General features: G+C 58.9%; 1 protein-coding gene across 2 annotated transcripts in view; it reads right to left on the reverse strand.

Moving 5' to 3' along the window:
• Nucleotides 1–626: 626 nt before the first annotated feature.
• The window catches only part of RAI1 (retinoic acid induced 1), a 112,059-nt gene continuing 91,202 nt past the window's right edge, over nt 627–21,483 (reverse strand). For both annotated transcript variants that reach the window (XM_081162926.1, XM_081162927.1), the window contains 4 exons: nt 10,798–16,276; nt 6,871–6,964; nt 2,497–2,546; nt 627–2,012 (listed from right to left, as the gene is read on the reverse strand). In XM_081162926.1, the coding sequence (XP_081019052.1) occupies nt 1,998–2,012; nt 2,497–2,546; nt 6,871–6,964; nt 10,798–16,260 (5,622 nt within the window). In that variant the 5' untranslated portion in view covers nt 16,261–16,276 and the 3' untranslated portion in view covers nt 627–1,997. The remainder of the gene's footprint in view (nt 2,013–2,496; nt 2,547–6,870; nt 6,965–10,797; nt 16,277–21,483) is intronic.

A 21,483-nucleotide genomic window follows, 5' to 3' on the forward strand; every position in this document is an offset into this window, starting at 1 on the left:
GGGTTTGGTTTCTTTGGGGAGGGTGTGTGCTTCAGCTGATGTACTTGCCAACCAAAGGCGGTTCTTTGGGTCTTCCCCCCCAGCACCCAGGCAAAGGCTTCCCAGCACTCGGGCAAAGGCTTCCCTACACCCATCTGCCATAAGGGACTAGATTTCCCCCTTCTGATACTATGGGAGGCCCGGGGAGGAGGGGTTATGACCTCCCACTGATCTTTGGGCCGGCCCCTAATCCTTAGGGGCCATTAGGATCTCAGCTGTCTTCTCACCTCTCAGCTTCTACCCCACCTACTCCAAGGGTGACATGGAGGACATTCAGCGTCCTTAAGGATCTGTTGACAAGAGCTACAACCTGGTATCCCTGTATGTCTGGGATATTGGTCTCACTTTTCCCACCCCGTCCCCTAGTCATCTGTCTCATACCTGAGGAAGCCTTCCATCCCCCATTCTGACCTGAGGTTGCATGGGGGTGGGTGTTGATTTTGCAGCAGGGACTTGTTTCCTGTTCCTGCAGAAACAGCCAGAATCCCTGACTCTCCATTTGTGCTCCTGAGCTTTCCCCTCCATTTCTACCCCACACCCGGCCCCTTTTCCCAGCGGAATCTGGTCAGAACCCACGGGCTGCAGACTTCCAAAACAATCGTATCTTTATTGACTTTTTTCTGAATGCAATGACTGTTTTTTACTCTTAAGGAAAATAAACATCTTTTAGAAACAGCTCGATACACACAATCTTCAGTGTGAAGCAATATACTAATAAGAACACTAGTCTTAACATTTACAGTCTTCATATATATTATATATATGTATATGTATACATATATATACACTATATAACGAGGCCAGATATAATACACACGTTTACCATTTTACAGTCATATGTACAGGAAGTTGCTAGGGTGCCCCAGTCCAGGGGCTGCCTCAGGCCTATCAAAGCATGAACAGAGCTGAGGGCGAAAATGAGAGCGGAGGGCCTGGCCTGGGCTGGTGGTGGCTGCGTGGGAAGGGCGTCCTGGCTGTGGTCCCCTTCCTGGCAAGGGCCCTGTGCTGAGGAGCACACGATGGCAGCAACACGGGAGAAGCGAGCATGTTCCCAACATATATACATTCTATGCGACATATATATAGTGGGTATACGGATTTGTACACAGATCAGCACTGTCTCTGCTCCTGAGCGGAGTAGCTGCTGCAGTCCCTGGAGAAAGGCGGCCGTGCAGAGGGACAATCACAGGTCTGCTGGAGCTGGTCTCTGGTGGAGACTCCGCCGCGCTCTGAGGCTGGCTCCAGGGGTGGGGTGGAGAATTGAAAATGGGAAGAACAGAAGCAAAAGGGGTGCCCCCCAGTCCAGCTTATAGCCGGGGAACCTGCATCCCCTCAGCATGGCCCCAGACTCCCCTGGCTCTGCCCAAACTGCATGAAGGTTTTGGCAAATGTTGGGTGGGAAGGGCACTCCGGCACATTCGGAATGGTTTGTTCCAAAGCCTCTGGCCCATTCCTCTCCAGAAAGCCTTAGGCTCCATCCCCCCACCCCCCCACCTCTTTCTAGGAGCCACCCCATCACTTCCAGGGCTCTTTGGACCCCCACCTCCAGGGCGCCCAGCTGCATTGGTGGCAGCACCCACGTATAACGTGTGCCACATTGATTTGGAACTTCCGGTGGAGAAGCGTGTTTCCAGGCTAAAGGCGTCTCCTACCCCTGCTGGAGCCTGGGTACCCCAAGGAGTCTGGCCGCTCCGCGGGCTCCCCCTTTCCAAGCCTGGCCCGGGGTTGTGGGCAGGAACGCTGTGTCATCCAGTTCTGGGAGCAGGCAGCTCCAGAACAGTTTTTCTTCCCAACCAGGGACTGCACGGTTCAGCCCTAGGCAGCCAGATCCAAGATCCAGGTCAGATCAGGGATCGGCTCTGGAAGCATCTCAAAGGCCTGGCGGCTGTACAGAGGGCCCCTCTCCTTCAGTGGCGGGAGGGCAGGCGGCTCCGGCGCTTTCCCAGCCTTGGGGTGTGTTACAATGGAAGCCTCTGCAGGGGAAGAGTCCACGCCCGACCGCTGTTAGAGGGCCTGGGACCAGTGCGAGGGGTTAATAAGCCCCAGCCCCACCCGCCCAGAATAGGCTCCCTAAGAGCTGGGTGGGGGTGGGGGTCTCTCTGCCGAGGCAGCTGGCCCCACGCCAGGCTTTCTGTCGCTTCTAGCCCTCACCCTGCTGTGTGGCCCCAGTCCCTGCCCCTGCCTGTCCTCCCTTTGTCTACTACCTGGGACGGCCCCTCTGTCAGGACCTGCCGGGCTTATAAAACCGTCTTTCTGACCAGCAAGTGCCGACCTGCCCGGGCGCCCGCTGATTAACTGCCAATAAGGCTGAGCGGTTGTGAGAGCAGGGGGCAGATGGGGGCTGGTGCCCCTTGGGGAGTGGAGTAGGAACTCCCTCCAGGGGTCTGCAGGACATGGGGGAAGGGAGGGGCCCGTCTCTAGCCTAGACCCCTTCCAGGAAGGCCTGTGGTCACCTACCTTATGCTTGGGGCATTTCAAAGAAAAGTTATCTTCGGTGAATGTGCAACCTGTGACCAAGAGAAGTTTATGTGGTTAGGGCAGCCGCTGGTGTCGTTGGGGGGCAGAAGGGGAGGGGGCTGACTGCCCCGAGGCCCTACACTACAGGGGCTCTTTGCAAAACGGGTGTAGGACTGTTTAAACTCCACAACCCAAACTTGGCTGCTGGGGCCCCTGCCTCCACCTGCACTCCAGCCTTGCCGGCTAGTCCTTCCTTTCCTCTCTCCTCGCCTCCTCACCTGCAGCTCCGGTTATTTGGGAGGCCTTCCCAGATTCCCTTGCTGTAGCAGACGCCACCCCCAGCTCCCCCCTCCCCCTGCTGCACTGTGCCAGGCCACACTGGTCACTGCCCCCTAGTGATCTACCTACAGATGACTTGCGAGGCCTCCTGCAAGCCTCACCGGAAGGCTGGCTCAGCACCAGCTTTGCCTCCTTCCCAGGGGTGTGGCCAGTGGCCGCAAGAGGCTTCGACACCCAGGGGATGCTCACTGAACCACTGTTTATGGACTGGGTGGTGCAGTCACGGGTCTGAATTTGAGCATTAGCTGCTTCTCTGAGCCTTGGTCTCTTGCCACCTACTGTGTGTCCATTGTGGGGACTGATAAGGAGGGTGTATGTGAGCACAGGGGTGGGTATGGACTTGTTCCTGTGGGAACCAGAGGGGAGGCAGGCCTGAATGTGGGAGCAGGGCTGGAGCAGTAGACTGAAGCATCGGGTCTAAGCAGAGGCCAGCAGGCATCTGAGAGAGGTTGGCTGAGCATGGCCAGTCCTTGATGCCCCCCTCAGGCCAGGGTTGTACTGATGTCTCAGTGAGTCACCACTTCCCTGCCTAGGGAGACCCTGGCTTTTCCCCCTGAAACCCCCACCCACCACACCCTGGTGAGCCTAGTCCCAGGCTCACTCGCCTTCCTCCCATGCCCCACCTGACATTGTTCAGAACAAACCCTAAACCCCACAGCCAGCCAGAGCCCCAAGCTGGCCAAAGAGAGTTCTCCTGCCCACACTGTGGCCAGCAGCGGTGGCTCCGTGCGGTGGCACCATGACAGTGTGGTGGCCAGGGGGCAGAGTGGGGAGGCAGGGCAGGTCTGCAGCCTGGAGGGCAGGGCTGGAAGGCTCCAGGTCTCTCTGAGGCTGCCTCTTCTTTTTTCCACCGGCCCCTGCCAGAAACTGGGGCCTTAGTCCTAAAAGCTGCCCGTGAGTTTCTGCACTGCAGGGCCAGCAATTGGAAGCGGGTCATCAGTTTTTCCCTTTCCCTGAGCTCAGGCAAGCCAGGCATGGTTCTGGGATTAAATTCACACTTTCCAAAGAGCATTGGGCTAAAACCCCAGGCTCACCCATGGCACACAAACGACAACACCCTCACCACCACCCCCAGACCACCCTGCTAAAGGCCCTACAGTCAAAGCTTGTGTTGCCCGAAGCAAAGAGTAGGAGGTTTCCCCTTCCAAAACCAGCTTGCTCAGCTATCCGCCAGAATCCACATCAAGCGTGGGGAGGGGAGCCACTGGGAAGAGCCGAGTCATCAGTTCCTGGCTCCTCTCTTGGTGTCTGCATCAGGGGAACCTGGGACCTGGCTGACAAGGTGGCCCTGGGGCCTGCGTGCGCCTTTCCCTGGCAGCCCTTCAGAATCACCGCTTAGTTCCAACGTGGTGCTCCTTAATGAGACCGAATGGGAGGCAGGGTCAGTGAGCCTGGGCAGCAGGGGCAGCAGGGACAGGAGAGGCAGGAGAGGCAGGCAGCCCTGGTGCCCTGTGACTGAGAGCCTGACCCAGACACCTGGAGAGCCCCACATGCCCCCACTTGACAGACCCAAGGCCAGGTGGGTGTAAGGTGCTGACAAAGGCTGGGCCTGCCCAGCTTACTCCCTCAGTTCCCTCATTCCCAGCCCCTCCTGCCAGACCAGGGCTGCCATTGCCAGCCCTCCCTGCTGCCTGAAGCCCTGCCTTCCCTCACCCTCCTGCTGGCTGCCAGGCTCACTGGTTCTCCACTGTCTCTGGCTGCTGTTCCTCGGGCCTCAGGCACACACGGCTCCACCTCCTCCTCCAACTCTCCGCCCAACCTCCAGCTGTTCCCTCCACGGCTTTGACAGCTCTCTGCGGCTGCAGACACCTCAAATGCAACCTGCCCAAGGGAAGCTGCCATGTGCGGTGACGGGTTGCCAAAACAGCCATGAGCCCCTCCCTGTCCCCCGTCCTCTGCAGCTCCTCCCACCCAGGAGAGGCGTGCATTCCCTACTCCACGAATGTGGGCTTCACGTGGGACTTGCTCTGGCCAGCAGAATGCATGAAAGGGCTGTGTGGCCCCAAGCAGAGGCCTGCGGGAAGACGAGAGACCACGTGGAGCAGAGAGGAGCTGCCCAGCTGGGCCCTGAGCATCCTGCCTCAGAGGACCCAGCCACCTGAGCTGACCGTGGACACCTGAGTGAGCTCAGCAGAGAGCCTGCCAGCTGACTCATGCCCTCCTGAGGAATAATGAAGTGTCGGCGTTCAAGCAATGAAGTTGGGCCTGGGAGGGCCAGGAGCTCAGCAGCCGCACATAATACACTATTGCCCCCGCCTTAGACCCGCCCTCACCGCTGCTCCCTCATCCCTCACACCAAGGCTCGTGGGTCTGTGCCAACGCGTCTCTGAGACGCAGGTTCTACCTGGACCTGGTAACCCTCCTCTTCTGCCTGAACGATGCAGTGTCCATCAGCTCTTTCCCAGGCAGCTCTGATCGTGTCAGTGCCTCATCTTCCCAGCCCCCAGGCCGCTGCCTGGCCCAGTCTTTGGGCTCTACAGAGATCCCTTTTACTGGACTCCTTTGAAGACTTAATTTGAAACAAAAGTTCTGTTGCTGCAAGCCTAGTATATACATCCCATCATTAACCAGCTGCTGCCCACCTCCCCTGATCTTTCCAAGCATGGCTTAAATGTTGCCTCCTCTTGAAAGTCCTCCTGGATTCCCTCCCGGCTCAGAAAGAATGAATCTTCTTGTCTAGTCTCTGTAATTTTGGGCAAAGACCATGGTTTTCCTTTCTGCTCCACTCAGGTGTGAGCCCCTCAGGGGCTGGACAGTACTGGGGTGGAAGAGAGAGCCCAAGATGTGGAGAAGACACACAGGGAGTCACGCCCCCGTTCTGTCTGGACTGTACTTTGTGGCCATGGGTAAGGCAGCATGTCTGTAAAGATGCAACTGGAGAGTGCAGGGGCCTGACGTGGGGCCTGGCACAGAGTGGGCACTACATGAATCACTGTAGAAGGGATGCACCTCACGATAGCTATTACTGTGAATAAAGCCATATGTCTCAGTAAGTGGCAGAGTCCATGTTAAAATCTGACTCACACTGCTGAGTGGAAGACTGGAGCCAGTGAGAACCCCATGTCCCTGCTCCAGCTAGCTCCCTCCCTGCAGGGTGCTCACACCTCAGCCCTCGCCAAAGAACTGTCATCACTCTCTGTGCACTCCAGCAGCAAGGGGGGAGGGAGCTCTGCCCAGAGCAGAGCCAGCAGGCATTCAGGTGGGGAGGAGGGTGGTCCCCAGGTGGTGGGAGGGTGCTCCATGAGGCAAGGGCATGATAACTTCACCCCCCTTCCAGGCCAGAGAAGGGAGGCTAAGGGGAGCAGAGGGTGAAGACAGAGGCCATGGGGGCTGGCTCCAAAACTGGACTGACACTGCACCTGCTGGGCAGGGCTCCTTCTCTCACTTGCTGCTCTACACAGCTCAGGGAAGAGATTACTATCATCTCCACTTTATAGATGGAAAACTGAGTACAGAGACATCAATGACTTACCACCAGGGTTTGAATCCAGGCCAAAGCTGCTTCTAAGCCCCCTTAAAATACTGCCCTCATCAATGACTAAAATTTCACCATAAACAATATCTTTCCTTAAATGAAATAAGGTATATCTCTAAGTCTTGGTGCGAACCTTTACAACTATTCTGTAAACAATCTGTTTTAAACCTCATTTCTCATCTCATTCAGTTTTTGTTATTGAAGTTATCCTTTGTTATCCTTTCCTTTTTTCTCTGGCCAGTGAACTCCTATTCAGCCTTCAAAGCCCCAGCCTCAGTGCCACTTCCTCTCTGAGATATGAAATTCTCAATACCCTTTGGCAATGGTAGCTTTTCAAAGAGCTCTCCATCTTATCATTTATACCTCTGAGCATTCTTCAAACATAACTCATCTCCATGTCCCTAGCACTGTCTAGCACAGGTTCTGATGAAGAGACAAAGAGAAAGAAAGACTCCTGGGAAGAGAGGAGGGAAGCCAAGGGTTCAAATGGGGCTGGGTTCAAGGAGCTGGGCCCAGAGTCCCCCTGGAGGGCCTTCCTGTCCCCCCAGGCTGGCTTTTACCTGCATCACTGGCACATGGGTAATGGTAGGTGTGGACACATCCTTTGTGGCAGCACCCGATGGTGGCCCCGACTTCTTGGCAGCTGGAACAAGTCTGGTGAAGAAAGAGTAGAGATGGGTGAGTGTGCCACTGAAGGGCTGGGCAGGTGGGCCATACAGGTAGGCCCTGCCACCTTACCACAAAATGGTCCCCAAAAATCAGTTGGAAAGAGGGTCAGGATGGGGCACTAATGCCCACAGGGTTGATTCTGGGGCAGCCTCCTCGTTGCTGCCTTGGTTGGGGGACCCTTTGGGGAAGAGGCAGGAATGATTACTTGTGGATAAACACGGGGGCCTTGGCGTCACAGGCAGACCTGCACTGCACAACCGCTGGAGCCACTCCCTGAACAGCGGGACAGTACCTCCTTATGGGAGGCCAGAAATGTTATGTGAGGGATCTCGTGTGCCCAGCAAATGACAAGAACTTATGGTGCCAGGCATGAGGATGGCCATGGCTACCAGCTGGCGCTGGTGGGGCTTCTGCGCTCAGAACGCGTCCTCACCCACCAACCACAGAACAGCGCCGGAGGCAGCTTACCGGTCCTGCGCGGTACTTTACGAAGCTGACACTCCCACTTGAGGCGAGTGAAGGCAGCAAGCATTGCTTCCTCCCCTTGCTGGCAGCAGAACAGCACTGAACTGGGTGGGAGTCAGGCCACCACCTCAGGACCTGCCGTTCACTCCCTGGGGCCAGGTAGGAGGTGACGCAGCCAATCCTGAGATGTTAAGTTAAATCCTCTGCTGTCCAGCACGGTGGCTGGTCTACTCTGGGTCTCAAAAGTATGGTCTGCTGAGGTGAGGGCTGCCCTATGCCCGCCCAAGCTGCCTGGAGGGAAATGTGGCCAGGACAGGATGACAAGGCCAGGGAGGCCCTTGAAAGAGTGAAGCAAAACCTGGGGTCTGGGGAGGGGCAAGTCGGCCCCAAACCAGGCTGCCTACACCACAGCATGTAGGGTTGGAGAGTGACATATGGAAGGTGGAGAGGGTGGCAGGCCCATGCACCGATGCTAAGTCACTGGAACAAATAACTATAGCTTACGATGTACCAGGCGTGCCTAGAAGGTCCTCATAATCAACCTCCTGATGGTGCATTTCACCCAGGTTATCAATGAGAGCTCAGAGAGGCTAAGTTACTTGCCTGAGGCTACACAGCTCGTGAAGAAGCTGGGTTGGGCTTTGAGCCCAGCAGCTTGGCTGGAGCCCAGGCAGGCTGGGCTCCATTTTAGGGCCCAGGACTGAGGGCGATCCTACCCCCAACAGCTGGGAGATAGGCCAGGGATGACGTCTTCTCCCTCTCACAGGCCTAGCCTGAGAAATGCCTGGGGATGTTCCCTCCGCACCAAGCTGGGAGTAGGGAGTGCAGGGTGGGAGGCCAGGGTACATCTGGAACATCAGGTTTTCACATAGTGCTCTGAACAGGCAGTTTCCTTCTGGTCCTATCTCAAATAGGGGAAAGCAAGCAGGAGTGGAGGCCCCAGACCAGGCCCATATGTGCCCACAAGCCCTCAGCTATTTGGATGGTTAAATGGAACAGCCAGGGGCTCCTCTGGCTGGCAGCCTCTCGCCACCCCACCTGCCCTGAGGCCTCCCAACAATCCTTGAGGCAGGCATTTATATGGAAGAAACTGAGTACAGAGACAGAAGCTTCGGGGCCTTTGCTCCAACCCCCTACAAAGAGGGGTGTGGCTTGTGAACCTGCCAAAGCACCCCAGGCTAGAGGAGGGGCCCAAACTGGCCTCAGCAATGCAACTGTCCTCATACAGCCCCATCATGACCACACCTTCAGTGTCCATGGCCAGGTCACAAGGAGACAGGTCCACGGTTCAGGGCAAGCGCTGGACTCTGGGCAGGCTGGGAAACTGAGGTCCAGGAGGTAGGCATGGCAGGACTTGGGGGCAGTAGGTTGTGTGTGGGGTTCCCAGGAGGAGACCTAGAAAAAGGGTATCCCTGGGGGCCCACAGTTCTGTTCCTCCAGAGGGAAGTGGTCATGGCATTGACAGGCCTGACAGGAGGCAGACCATCCACGTAGACCCACAACTCTGCTAACGGGTTTGGCATTCTGAGGCTCACAGAAGACAGTGACTCGCCTTGGGTCGCAGAGCCACCCTCAGCAGAGCCAGAAACTGAAACAGGGTCTGTATAGCTCCAAGGGGCTGCTGCAGCAGGGAGGGGCCTTGCTGGGCATGGACAGCTACGAGGAGGCCTGGGCTGTAGGAGGGGAGGGGCTGATTGGGGACGTGGGAAGCCCCAGGCCCTGCCCATCTCCCCAGTGTGTCCTGTGGGCATGGGCCTGTCTTCCAGCAGGGTGTTGCTTTCACAAGTCCCTCTGAGGCTCCTGCCCTGGCTGCCAGTGCCAGCCCCCCAAGACCCAGGACCATCTCTGTGGCAAGGAAGCTGCCTCAGGTGAGGCAGGGAGATGCTGTTGGTGGGATGTGGGTTGCCAAGAGCCAGGTGAGCTGGTGAACACAGAGGCATGGCTGCAGAGCAGATGCCTGCAGGAGCCAGGCTGCAAACAGTGGGGGGCACGGGGAGCAGCCAACTGGGGCTGGGGATTTGAGGGTTAGTATTATTTTTCGATGACAGGAGAGCCTGAACCTATTTCAGGATGGCTGGGAAGGAGCTGATGACCAGAGACAGCAGGAAGGAGGCAAAGAATTGAGAAGGGAAGAAGGGAGTGCCAGGGCCCATGGACTGTTCACAGGCTGCAGAAAGAACTGAGGCCAGCGGGCAGGACACCTGGGCATGGAGATGTCGCTAAGTGTCCAGGTCAGGTATAGGTGGCCGCAGCCAGCTGTCCACAGTGGCCCACAGCCAGTGGTGGGCGTGAGGGCTGGTGAGAGGGGCTGAGGTGGGGGGATGGGGCGGGCGGTGGGAGGGCAGGCCATGAGGAGGTGCCAGGGACTGTCACTTTACTGGACATGGCCGAGTGGGGGGTGCGGGGCAGGAGCACGGCCTCGGGGAGAATGCTGGCCCCACGCCGTCCCAGGGACCTTCTGCTGGCTCCTGCCAGGTCTTCGTCTGAGTGGCCTCCTGGCTGCCTCCTCACTCAAGTGCCTTCCACACCCTTGGAGGGGAGTGTGAGCAAGGAGAGCCCCATAGTAACCCAGGTGGTAGTCACCGTGGGTGGTGACATGGCTCCTGTTGCTGTCACTATTCTAGCCCAGGGATGTCAACACCACTCAGACAGGCCAGGCACGGCTTGAATACTTTTCAAGGCCATTAACTCGCTGAATCCTCCGGCCCCTCGGTGCTGGGAACTAGAACGCCCGCTCTAGAGACAAGGAGATGGAGGCACAGAGAGGTGACGTCGAGGGGCAGTGCTGGGATCTGAACCAAGACGTCAGCCAAGGGGCATTTTAGGACTGTTTATGAGAGGTCCCTGGACCCCTGCCTGATGAGGGTGGTGTGGTCTTGGGGACCATCCAGCAGAGGGGACACATTCCAGTCTCATGTCTGAGGGGCTTGTCCCCCAAGTCCCCACCCAGCTCCATCTCAGGGGTACTCGAGCGAGGGTAGCCTGATTTTGTGGGCCACCCTGACATTCAGCTCTGGGAGGCCCCTCGTCCTCTGGGCCCTCAGCATCTTGGCCAATTACATGAGCAGGTGGGGCCAGGTGGGCCCTGGAGCTGGGAGATGCCAGGTGAGTGTATGGTGGGCATTGGGCTGGGAAGGCATCAAGGGACTGAAGTGTAAAGTCTGGGACAGGGCTGGGTGAGTGTGTTCTGCCTCAACCTGGGGTTGCTTCAACTGCCCCAAACTCCTCAGATACTAATCTGTCACTGTGGTGTGTGTGGCCCAAATCGTCGTGCTGGAGGCAAGGGGGCTCCCTGTCTGCCTGCCTGTCCTGTGGAACCCGAGCTCCCCATTCCGGCTGGACTGGCCTCTTACCATGTCCAAGGCCACCTTCATGGCCTCCTGCAGCCCAAAGAGCTTCCCGGCTACCAGGTAGACCCCACCCGTCCACACGGCGCAGGCCTCATGCACCCAGTGCTCCTGGGTGTCCCCGCCAGGCTCTGCCGGTGCCTCCTTGCTGCACTCATGCTTGCGGATCTTGTCGGCAGCTGGAGCCACCTCCTCACTGCCGTCCCCCTGGCCGTCACAGCAGTAGCAACTCTGCAGCCGCCGGGACAGGCCCCGGGCACTGGAGCGCAGTGAACCCTGCTTGGCTGGGTCAGCTGAGCCATCGGGCCTGGGGGGTTTTCCCGTAGCATCGGTAGCTGCACACTCGAGGCCCTTGAGTGTTCTCTCAAGGGGCACCGAGGCCTCCTCACAGGTGCCCTCCAGCCGCACTTTCTCCTTGAGTTTTGGCTTCTTTTTGGGGAGGCAGTGTTCGGGGTAGTAGGGCCCACAAAGGTCCCCAAGGTCCTTGAAGTTGGCCGGGTTTTGGCAGAGGCAGCAAACAAGGCAAGAGGTACTCAGGGCCTTGGAAACCACGGGCCCCAGATGCATGGTGGAGGAGAGGGGCAGAGAGGGCCGAGGCTGCAGGACGGAGCCTCCAGGGAGCGTGGCCAGGGAGGCCCCAGCTGCATCCAGGGATGATGAGGAGGAAGAGGAGGCAGAGGAGGGTTTCCTGTGGGGCTTGGGCTCCTCCCCAGGGGAGTTGACAACAGTGCACACAGTGGTGAACGCATCTCGCTTCTCAACCCGTACAAAGGGGGAGAAGGCTGGGGCACGGCTGTCGGCCCGCAGCCGCTTGCACGAGGAAATGTACTTGAGGCGGATTTCAGGCTCCGCGGGATCCAGGGGCAGCACCTGCTGCTGCCGTCGCCGCTTGGCACGCCCCTTACAGGGTGAGGAGCTGGTATTCTTGGCCCGGCCCCGAGTGAGGCGCTTCCGCTTGGAATAGCTGCTGTAGTTGGCATGGCCTGGCTGCTTCTGCACCCTCATCTGAGGCTGGCAGGACCTGCCTTCAGGGGGCTGGGGAGCCAGGCCCAGCTCCTCCATCTTTGGCTTCTTGCTTCCTCCGCCACAGCTGTCCTCACTGCCACCCTGCATGCTGTTGGCCCTATCTCTGGGAGTCAAGAGCAGAGCAGGGCCTAGATGGGGCTGCTTCTCCAGGGGACCTTTGGGGAGTCCCAGGGCTCCAGCCTTGCCTCTCCGGCTTCTTTTCTTCGGTGCCAGGACAGTCCTCCCAGGTGGCAAGGCCTCTGGGGACATAAAGTCTTCAGTTTTAAAACAGTCAGTCGAGGACAGTTTCTTAGTGTTTATGAGTTTGCCTTTTAAGGATCTGTTGGCTGCATTTCTGCAAAACGGGTCAGTCCCTGAAGCTGCCAGGAGCTTCTGCCCGGTGCCCATGTGTAAGAGACCTTCTGCCCCCACCGGGCTGCCCCTGGCACTCTTGAGCCCACGGTCCTTCTCAGAGGGGGCCGGGCTCAGAGGATTCCCAGGAGCAGCCCCTGGCGCTCTGCATGCAAACTTTTTCAGGCTGGGCGAGGTGATCTTCTGCACGATAGCCTCCAGCTTCAGGCCCCGGCCCTTCCGGGGTGGCAGCACCTTGGTCTTCATGGCCCCCGGGAAGGCTGTCCGTGAAGCCAGCTTGAGACAGGTGTCAGGGGTCTCTGGGGGCAGGGGCTTCGAAGTGGGCTCGCTATTGCCCTTGGCAGGCTTGGCTTTCTTGGGAGAAGACATCCTTTTGAAGAGGGTGGGGGAGCCCTCAGCCCGCTCCTCCTTCACATCTGCCCGGCAGCCACCGGGACTGCTGCTGCTGCTCCGTAAGACCAGGTTCCGCTTCTTGGTGGGGACGGGTGCCACAAAGGCCGACTTCCTTTTGAGTGCGTGGAGGGGCCGATCAGATAGCTTGCTGCCTGCACTGGGCTTGGGGACCCTTGCCCGCTGGTTGGCCCTGCCCTCCTTCTGGGAGTTGCCAGAGACTTTGAAGGTGACAGGCAGATGGCTGTTGGCAAGGAGCTTCTTGGCGGCACGGCAGCTGGGGACCCGGCTCTCAGAGGGCCGCCGCCTGCAGTGGAAGACTTCTTGGGCTTTGGTGCGGGACCGCAGGATCATAGAGCGCTGGTCTCTGCCAGGGGTGCAGGGAGAGTCCGTTTCCTTGGTCTTGGAGCCCATGGGGCTGCTGTCAGAGGCCACTGGCAGGGCAGCCGGGTTACTGGGGCTGGACGCTGCCTTGGGGGAGGGCTTCCCCACCCGCTTGCCAGACTTGAAGGCAGCTCGCTGCTTGCCCCCCAGTTTGTCTGGTGGGGCAGGGGTGGTGATCAGTCCTGGGGGTCCAGGAGTACGGGGCTCACTCAGGGCTGTGAAGGAGCGGGTGCACATCCTGGGGAGCCCTTCTGAGGTCCCCCGGCCTGGGACCCCTGCCCCTTCCATCTGTCCCTGGGGGGGCCCTGTGCAGGATTCTGGAAGCAGGAAGTCTTTGGGCAGAACCGGCGCCCTGCACGGAGAGTCCTCGGCCTCGGGAAGCCCCCGATGCACCCGCCTGCTCCGCAAGCTCTTGCCACGTGGCACGGGCTCTTTCTTAGCAATGGGTGCCTCGGGAACAGCAGGCTTGTTTGGCTTCTGGACCAAGGAGGCCTCCGGGGCAAGGGTAGCAGGATCCCCAGGAGCCAGGCCCCCACTGGGCCCCTCTTCCCCAGGCTTCATGTGGGTCAAGGAGGACTCGAACCAGCTCTGGACCTTCGACTCGGCGCCCACAGTGGGACCCAGCAAAATGACAGACTCTCCAGAGAGGTGGCATGGGGAGCCCCAGCCAGCCTTGGGGTCCAGCACTTCCTCCACCTCCTCCTTGCTGCACATCAGCGGAGCCTTTGGCGACAGCGGGTCCTGCATGCTGGGCCTCTGCTCGGGGCTGCCCAGGAGCTCACACAGGGATGAGTACTCCTCCTCAGCCTCCAAGTCCTCCTTCCTGCCAGTGGGCGGCAGCAGGGGGAGGTCCCCAAAGTCTGTGGCCGAGCAGCAGTGCCGGCTGTCCTCCAGCCACGTGTCGGCTTTGCCCACCTCAGGGCACTGCAGCAGCCCACCTGCCTCCTCCTTCACCCCGCCCACCTCTGGCTTGGAGTCCTGGGGCACACTGGCCTTCTCCCCAGGGGGTTCCTCCTCCTGGAAGCCCAGACAGGCTGAAGCCTCGTGGGTGTTCTCCTTGCTGATGCCATCCGAGGCTTTCCCACCCTGCTCCAGACTCTTGGTGAGCTCGCTGGGGTGCAGCCCCCACCGGGGACAAGCATCCCCCAAGTTCTCCTCTGGCCAGGAGAAGGGGTTGGCGCTGTCTGCTGAGCTGGCTGTGGTTGTATCCGGAAAGCAGTCAAAAGCTGTAGTGCTGGGGTCTGAAGTGGCAGCCCCAAGGGTGGGCCTGGAGCCAAAGGAGAGGCCACCAGTTGTCTTCTTGGGGTCTGGGGTGACGAAGCCCACAGAAGGGTCTTCAAACAGCCCTGGGCTGAAGTCCTTAGCATGGCCACCCTTGTCCAGCTGTAAGGACTCGGGCAGGGCCTCGGGCTCCCCTGGCCGTGACCATGAGTTCTTGGCTATGGAGTCCAGGCAGGCGCTGTGGTTCTCTAGCGAGAAGGGTGGCTTGCTGGTGTCCTTGGCAAGGCCAGGCACCTCGGCCCAAGCCTTGTCACCCTTCTCGCCAATGGCCTCCTGTAGCCCCAGGATCTCGGAGGCCAAATCCTCTTGCGCCAGGGCACTGAGCAGCAACCGTGGGCAGTCCTGCTCGCCTGCCACGAACTTGGAGAAGTTGTCAAGCGGCAGGCTGCCGTGAAGGCTGTGGAAGGAGTCATCAGACTTGGTGGACATGTCATCGGGTGAGGTCACAGAACAGGTGGACACGGACTCAGGCTTGGCCTTCGAGTTGCTGTTGACCCTGGAGGGGCTGCCGCGGGCCTGGTTGCAGTAAAGGAAGCTGCGCTCCAGGGGGTCCTCAGAGCCGCTCAGGTAGTCGGCCTCGGGCGGTTCGGCGTGGCTGGACAGTGGTGTGCCCACCTGCTCGGCTGAGAAGCCGCTGCTCTCAGGGCTGCAGTGCTGGCTTTTGTGCTGCTCCGAAGTCTGGGACACCAGGTTCCGGCCGCCCTTCCTCTGCGGCGTGGCTGCCTTGGAGAGCAGCAGCTGCTGGACTGTACTAGAGATGCTCTCCACCTGCGACGTCAGGGCGGTGAGGCTCTGCAGGCTGAGGTCCGCCAGCAGGCTCTCCGGGAGCTTGTCCTTCTGGAGTGGCTTGCAGTTGCCGGCCTGTGTGTCCACAGAGCTGGTCGCATCAGTTGGGGAGGGGTTGAGCAGGGGCATGAAGTGGCTGTGGTCAGTGATGCCTGCGGGAAAGGCCCCCGTGCTAAGCGGCTGCTGGTTATAGGGAAAGTTCTCGAGGTTTGGCATCAGCGGTGATGGGGTGGAGCTGTAGGAAGGCGAGCGGCCCATGGAGCGTGCGGGTGAGTGGCTAGAGCTGGGGCTGAAGGTCTGGTAGTACTGCTCCGGGGTCCTGATGGCCGGGTCTGGCTGGCAGTAGCCCGGACCTTGCTGCCCGTAGTGTTGGTACTTGGCAAGGTTTTGGTAATGGAGGGTTTCCTGGGCATGGTGTCTGCTCTGGAGGGCTTGTTGCTGCTGCTGCTTCTGCTGGCTATAGCTGAGGCGGCCGGCCGGATAGGCATGAAGGTTCTGAACTCCCTGCCCTGGGGCCAGGTTGGGGCCAGCAGTCAGTGGCCTATCATGGGGCTGGGCAGACGGTGCTGTGCAGCTCTTATAGGAGTGGGTGCCTTGCCCGCCACCCTGGCCAGTGGAGGAATAGGTGGAGGAGGTGGGGAAGGACTGCGACTGCTGGGAAAAGTGGCTGCCCTGGGGAAAGGGCAGAGGTGAGGCAATGTCATTCTGCAGTTTCTGCCTCTGGAGCTTGGGGTAGGCCAGGGGCTGCTGGGGCTGGGGCTGGGCATGCAGGGAGTGAGTCCGAAAGGGCAGCTGGGCACCCTGCTCTGGGTACTGCCTGCCCGAGGGTACTGCTGTCTTTTTCATCAAGTTCTCGTCATATTTGCCCACCCCCCCTGGCAGGGGCTGTGGCTGGGGGGTTGGCGGCTGGGGGGCCCCCCAGGCCTGCAGGCTTTCCTCGCCTGCATAGCGGCCCGGGTAAGGGCCGCTGTCCTGGACGCTGTAGCCGAACGCTGGCCTCCCCTGCAGGACCTGCTGCGCGGGCAGGCCTTTGCTGCCACGAGCAGCACTGGTAGGTGTGCCAGCACTGCCCTCGTAGCCGGGGTATGGCTGCGGGTTATAATAGTCCTTGGCGAGCAGCCTCTGCCGGTCACAGCTCAGCCCAGCCTGGCTCGGCTGCCTGTAATTCTCCAGGCGAGATGTCTCCTGTGAGGTCTGCTGGTAGTTCTGTTGTTTGCCATGGAAACCGCACCTTTCTCGAAAAGACTGCATGACTTGGGCTGGTTATCTGTGAAAAGAGAAGGGGGACAGGGAGTAGGGGTGGGAAGGGGAAGACAGGCAGGGGAGGGGACAGAGGGAGAGCGATTCGGTTGGGCCATTTCCTTTCACCTCAGGAAACCTGACTGCCATCCCTCACCCAGCCCTGCACTCTCCCCACAGCTCTTGATAGCACCCCCTTTGCCTGGGCCTCCCCACCAGCTGTGCACATATTGACGACTTCTGTGGCAGGGAGGTGTGCTCTATAATTCCCACCCATATCACCTGCCACTGAACCTTGCCAAGGGTGGCTGCCCTCCAAGGGAGAGAGGGAGGGAGGTGCAAACCCAGTTGCCCAACTCTCCAGATCGCCTGGGAGATGCTACCCCACCTTCCCCCTGGCAGGCTCCCCATTCTCTCCCCCATCCCACCATTAACAGCCCTTTCCTGACAGCTCAAAATCATTTAGCACAGCAATTCCCGCTCCCCTGTCCCCTGGGGCAGCTGGATCCTGTAATCTCGTCTCAGCTTGGCAGTGTTCAGTGTGATCCAGCCAAGCCGGGGACAAGAAAGGTTTGCCCCTGCCCGGAGCAGCTTGCAAGGCCTGCCACACACGTGCACACACACCTCCCTTATCACTTCCATGCCATCTGGAACCTGTCAGCTCCTTGTAGCAGACATTGATTGGGGGCATCTGAACCACTGTAGTCAGAAAACATCCCCTTCTCTGACTTCCAGGAACGCAGGAAGGTGGCACCTGCATCCTTTTGATACCATAGGTGCGTAAACAAATCACAAGGCCCAGAGTGAGGGAGTGCAGGCTAATGCAGGACACAACTGACACTTCTCCCGTGTGAGGCAGCCCAGGCCCTCCTGACAGGTCCCTTTGGCCTCCACAGGGTCAGGGCCAGGGCACGCCAGGCCAAGAGCCATCTGTTTGTGATTTTAGGGGCTGGGGTCCTGGTGGGGGTCTAACCTAACCCAAAGCAGAATTCTGGTCAGAAAATGACCCTGGGGTGAGGGCCCTTCAGGGCAGAGCAACTGGATTCACAGAACAGGCCAGCCTTCAGTGTCCAGGATATAGGTTCTCCCAACTGACCAGAGGCCTGGGCACCCCAGATGACCATCCACAGAGGGAGGAGCAAGGAAACACTCCAGGCTGGGGAGCCCCAGGGGGCTCAGGATTTACCCACAACTAGGGTTGGGGTTGGAGGTGGGGAAGGGGAACAGGAAGACCATGACTCAGCGAGGACTGCACATCCTGGGCCCCAGGAGAGCACAGGGACTTTCCAGTTCCCATTCCCAACACTGAAAGAGGAAGGGGGGACCTGCCTTGGGGTACAAGATTCCAGGGTTACAAGAGAGACCAGAATGAACTGAAAAGGGGAGAGAGACAGAGCTCGATGTGGAGGGAGGGAGGGACTGCCCCCAAGAGGTCCAGCTCACCGCTCTTCTTCTCCAGGATCCTACCTAGACACCTTCCTCATTCAGTGTTGGGGGCCGACCAGGGAGGGGAGCAGAGGAGGAGCTCCAGCCAGCGGAGCAGGGCAAGTCCAGGGGAGCCGACAGCCCCCAGGGGCCCACCTCTCTGACCCTCGGCAGGCCCTGACTCAGGGATGGAGGCACTGCTGCTTGGAGGGGACCAGTGTTCCATAAGGCGGGCTCCTGCCCACCAGGCACGTCAAAGGCAAACTCCTTCCTGCCTCTCCCTGGACCTATCTCAGGCATCTCCAACAATGAGAAACGTGCCTGCCCTTCTGACCCACTTCAATCGCATCTCTGGTGGCTGGGATCAAACATTACAGGAGGTGCCTGCTGCTACAGGCCAGCCCATGGGAGCTAGAGGCAGCTTTGGTTCTGGCCTGGAAGCTCCCTACCAGGTGGACAGCCTTGCGCCTCCTGACCCCACCACCGCAGGGAAGGCACAGAGGATGTCCAGCAGACTGCCACAGGCTGCCCAGCCTGGTGGCCCCTTCTGCCCCTGGCAGGCACACTCGGTGCCTCCCCACGCTGCCCACACCTGGGCCAGCAGGTGGAAGCCACCTCTGCTCAAGGCAGAGCACTGCACCAGAGCTGCCCTCCCCCACCTCCCATGCTGTGTTTATGAGCCCAGAATGCGCAAACCCAAGCCCACTCTGAAGGCTGCGCCTTGTATATCTGCACAAATTATATTTCAGCTTTTATTAGTCCCAGATCGCTCTCATTTCCTGCTGAGTGTCCTGTGGATATCATTAACATTTCTACAGCTTTTATTTTTTTCACATTCTCCAAAATGCATTACCCAGAAACATTATTTAAAAAGAGAAAGTGCTATGACCAGTGTCCAGCCCCTCCCCCAGCTTTAATCAGTCCAGCTGCTGTGTCTTTTAATTTAGCCGAGCTGTACTGCAGGCGGGTTTCCCAATACACACGAGCAGCTGGATATGGTGAAAGCATCTATCTCTGAGAAAAGACAGTTCAATTAAAATACGAAAAGCCCAGCGCCTGGTGGAGAATGCAGCCGAAAGTGCTCACCCCAACACCAACCTCCAACCCGAGGGAGGGGGGGTAGGGATGCAGGAACAAAGGCCTGGCATCAGAGCCACCTCTGAGACAGCCAGCTCTGCCAGGAGAAAATGGGGCTCTGCATCTTTAAGAGCTGCCACAGGCTCTGTTATTAATTATTACGATTATGATTACTTTTCAAGAACACTAGGAAAAGACAAGGAAAGAGGCAGGCAGAGGGGGCTGGGGTGGGCGGCATCATGAGTAGGGGGCAGAAAGAGACCCCCTTAGCAGAAAAATGGTAACCTTTGAACATGGGGGGGAGGGGCAGAGCATGGCAGACTTGGGGGTTTGAACTCTGTGGGTTCAGCTGGAGGGAGAAGGGGTGGGGTCAGGGGAGGGCACCCCCTAACATATCCTCACAGGTCTCCTCTGGTCCAGCCCAGCTTCCCCACCCCTGCTATCCCAGACACTGGGTCAGGGCCTCACCTCTGAAGGTCCTGTGCAGCTGGGGAGGGGAAGGAGGGAGAGGAGGGAGAGAAGTCGTCTTGCCCTAGGACAGCCCCCGGAAACTGGTCTTCCCAGGCCACGGCTGAGGGAGCGGCCCAGCTCCGGGGAGCCTGCACTGGAGGCTGGCCCAGGCCCGAGCCCCTGCATCCGAGGCCCCAGGAGCTCCCTCAGCACAGCGATGGCTTTCATAGCTCCCCCAGCCACCGACACAGCCAGAAATCGGGCGGAGGGAGTAAAGAGCAGGGACCTGAACAGACCCCACCCCCACCCCAGTGCAAGGCTCCCAGTCCTTGAGAGCCTTTGGCAGCAGAACCGGGCCTCAGCAGTCCTTCTCGGCAAAGACCCCAGCCTTCTCCCCTCCCCACAAAAGTGCCATAGCGTGAAGGGGGCACCCTCGGCTGTGACTGCCCACACTGCACAGGCTTGCTCCACGAACGCTGACTTCTACTGTTTTACAGACGGTGAGGCGTAGAGAGGAAAGAGTCCTCCATATGAGCCCCAACCCAGGGAAGATCCTTTCACTGAATGACCACGGCAGGAGCAGTGACCAGGCCACACCTGGAACCCACACCAAGAATTCCCGTTTTAGAGGAGACATCTTGGAGCATGACAGCAACGGTGCTGCAAGGAGAGGCCACGGGTGCCGGCAGCTCACATTGCCCAGGCTCCCTCTGCAACCTCGCAGGCCCTGACAGCAACGTTCACTCAAGGAGCCAGACCCACCTTAGGGAGGTCCACTTATGGGCAATGGTGGTACTGGCCGCCTGCTGTCACCACGGCAGCCTCAGAGAGAGGTCACAGGCCCACAGCCTCTCCAGACCCAGTCAGGAAAATGGGCAGTGTGAGCCGCAGCTGCTACAGCTCCCATGGATACTGATGGGGCCAGCCGGGAGATGTGGCTAAAAGGTCTTCCTAAGCACAGGGAGTGGTGGGGTTAGGAGAGAAGGGCAGAGAGGGGGAGAAGGGAGAGGGAAAAAGGGGGGGAGGGAGGCAAAGGGGAGAGCAGAGGGGGGCTTTCTGCTCCCTTGCTTCCTGATTTGTAGCTGCAGGAAAAATATTTTTAAACCGAACCCATTCAAGGCGTGGGAACAGGAAGGGGAAAGTCACCCAAGTCAGGAAGCTAGGGATGAGGCGTGGAGGTGTCCTGAGGAGCTGTGGGACGCAAGTGATGAATATTGAATAGGAGATCTCCACTAACTAGTAAATCATTAGCCAGATTCACTGCTGTCCTGTGAGGTTTATTTTGAATCCTAAAGGCCTGGCTTGAATTGGAGGAACTTCCAAGAAGTCCACAAGACAAACAGCCCAGTACCCACAGGCCTCTGGGACAGTAGGGTCTTTGGGCCAGGGGCTAGTGAAGAGGTAGGGACCAGAGCTAGCTAGGAGAGCCCTGCTTGGGGCAGAGGAAGGACCATCCTGGGGCATAAGGAATCCAAGAGAACAAGGCAGCCCCCACCCCAAAGTATGGCCTCCCGAGACCATCCCCCATGAGCAACACACTTAGCATGCACCTCTCCTCATGCATGCGCACCCATGTTCGTTTGTGGGAGAACCACACGGAGGCCCAATGCACCTCTGCAGGGCCAGCGTGGGCAGCCTGGGTGGACGGCCTGGGGCTACTAAGAGGCAGTCAATGAGGTGAGTGGGATGGCAGGCAAGTAGGCCACCCCAGCACCCTCTCCAGATGTCCAGGTTAGGGACCCCAGGTGAGGCTGGCATCTCAGGGCTCTTTGGAGGATATCCGAATGGGGAACAGAGGCTTCTGGAGTCTCCAGATGTTTGGAAAGCCTTCCCTTGAAGCCTACCAATGACACCTCCCCCAACAACTCAGATATGGAGGCAGCAGAGACCTCAAAGCCCCCTGAATGAGGTTCTCCCCTCAGGGTCTAACCCACAAGAGGACGTCCTCTTGGTCCCTCACTGCTTGTCTGGGCACCACTTGCTGGGTGTAGCTGTGCTAGTTCCTAAGGCATCCTGTCCAGTTAGGATGCCACCAACCCATTTCCAGTAACTTGTGGAGTTCTCACACACAGGCACTGGGCAGCAGAGCTGAGCCTCAACTTCTAAAGCTGTGCCTTGCTCCACTCCACCCCCTACTCCCACCATGGTGCCCTCTCTGCGATGCAGGGGTCAACAAGCCCAGGGACCTGAGTCACTTAAACCAGAGGCATCCACAGTCTAGGGGTGAGGGACAGATGACCAACCTGGCCCCTCCCTGCTGTGAAGAACTGGGGGATGGGGTTG

The sequence above is a fragment of the Miniopterus schreibersii genome, assembly GCF_964146895.1.
Source record: "Miniopterus schreibersii genome assembly, chromosome: 16".
Classification (NCBI taxonomy): Eukaryota; Metazoa; Chordata; class Mammalia; order Chiroptera; family Miniopteridae; genus Miniopterus; species Miniopterus schreibersii.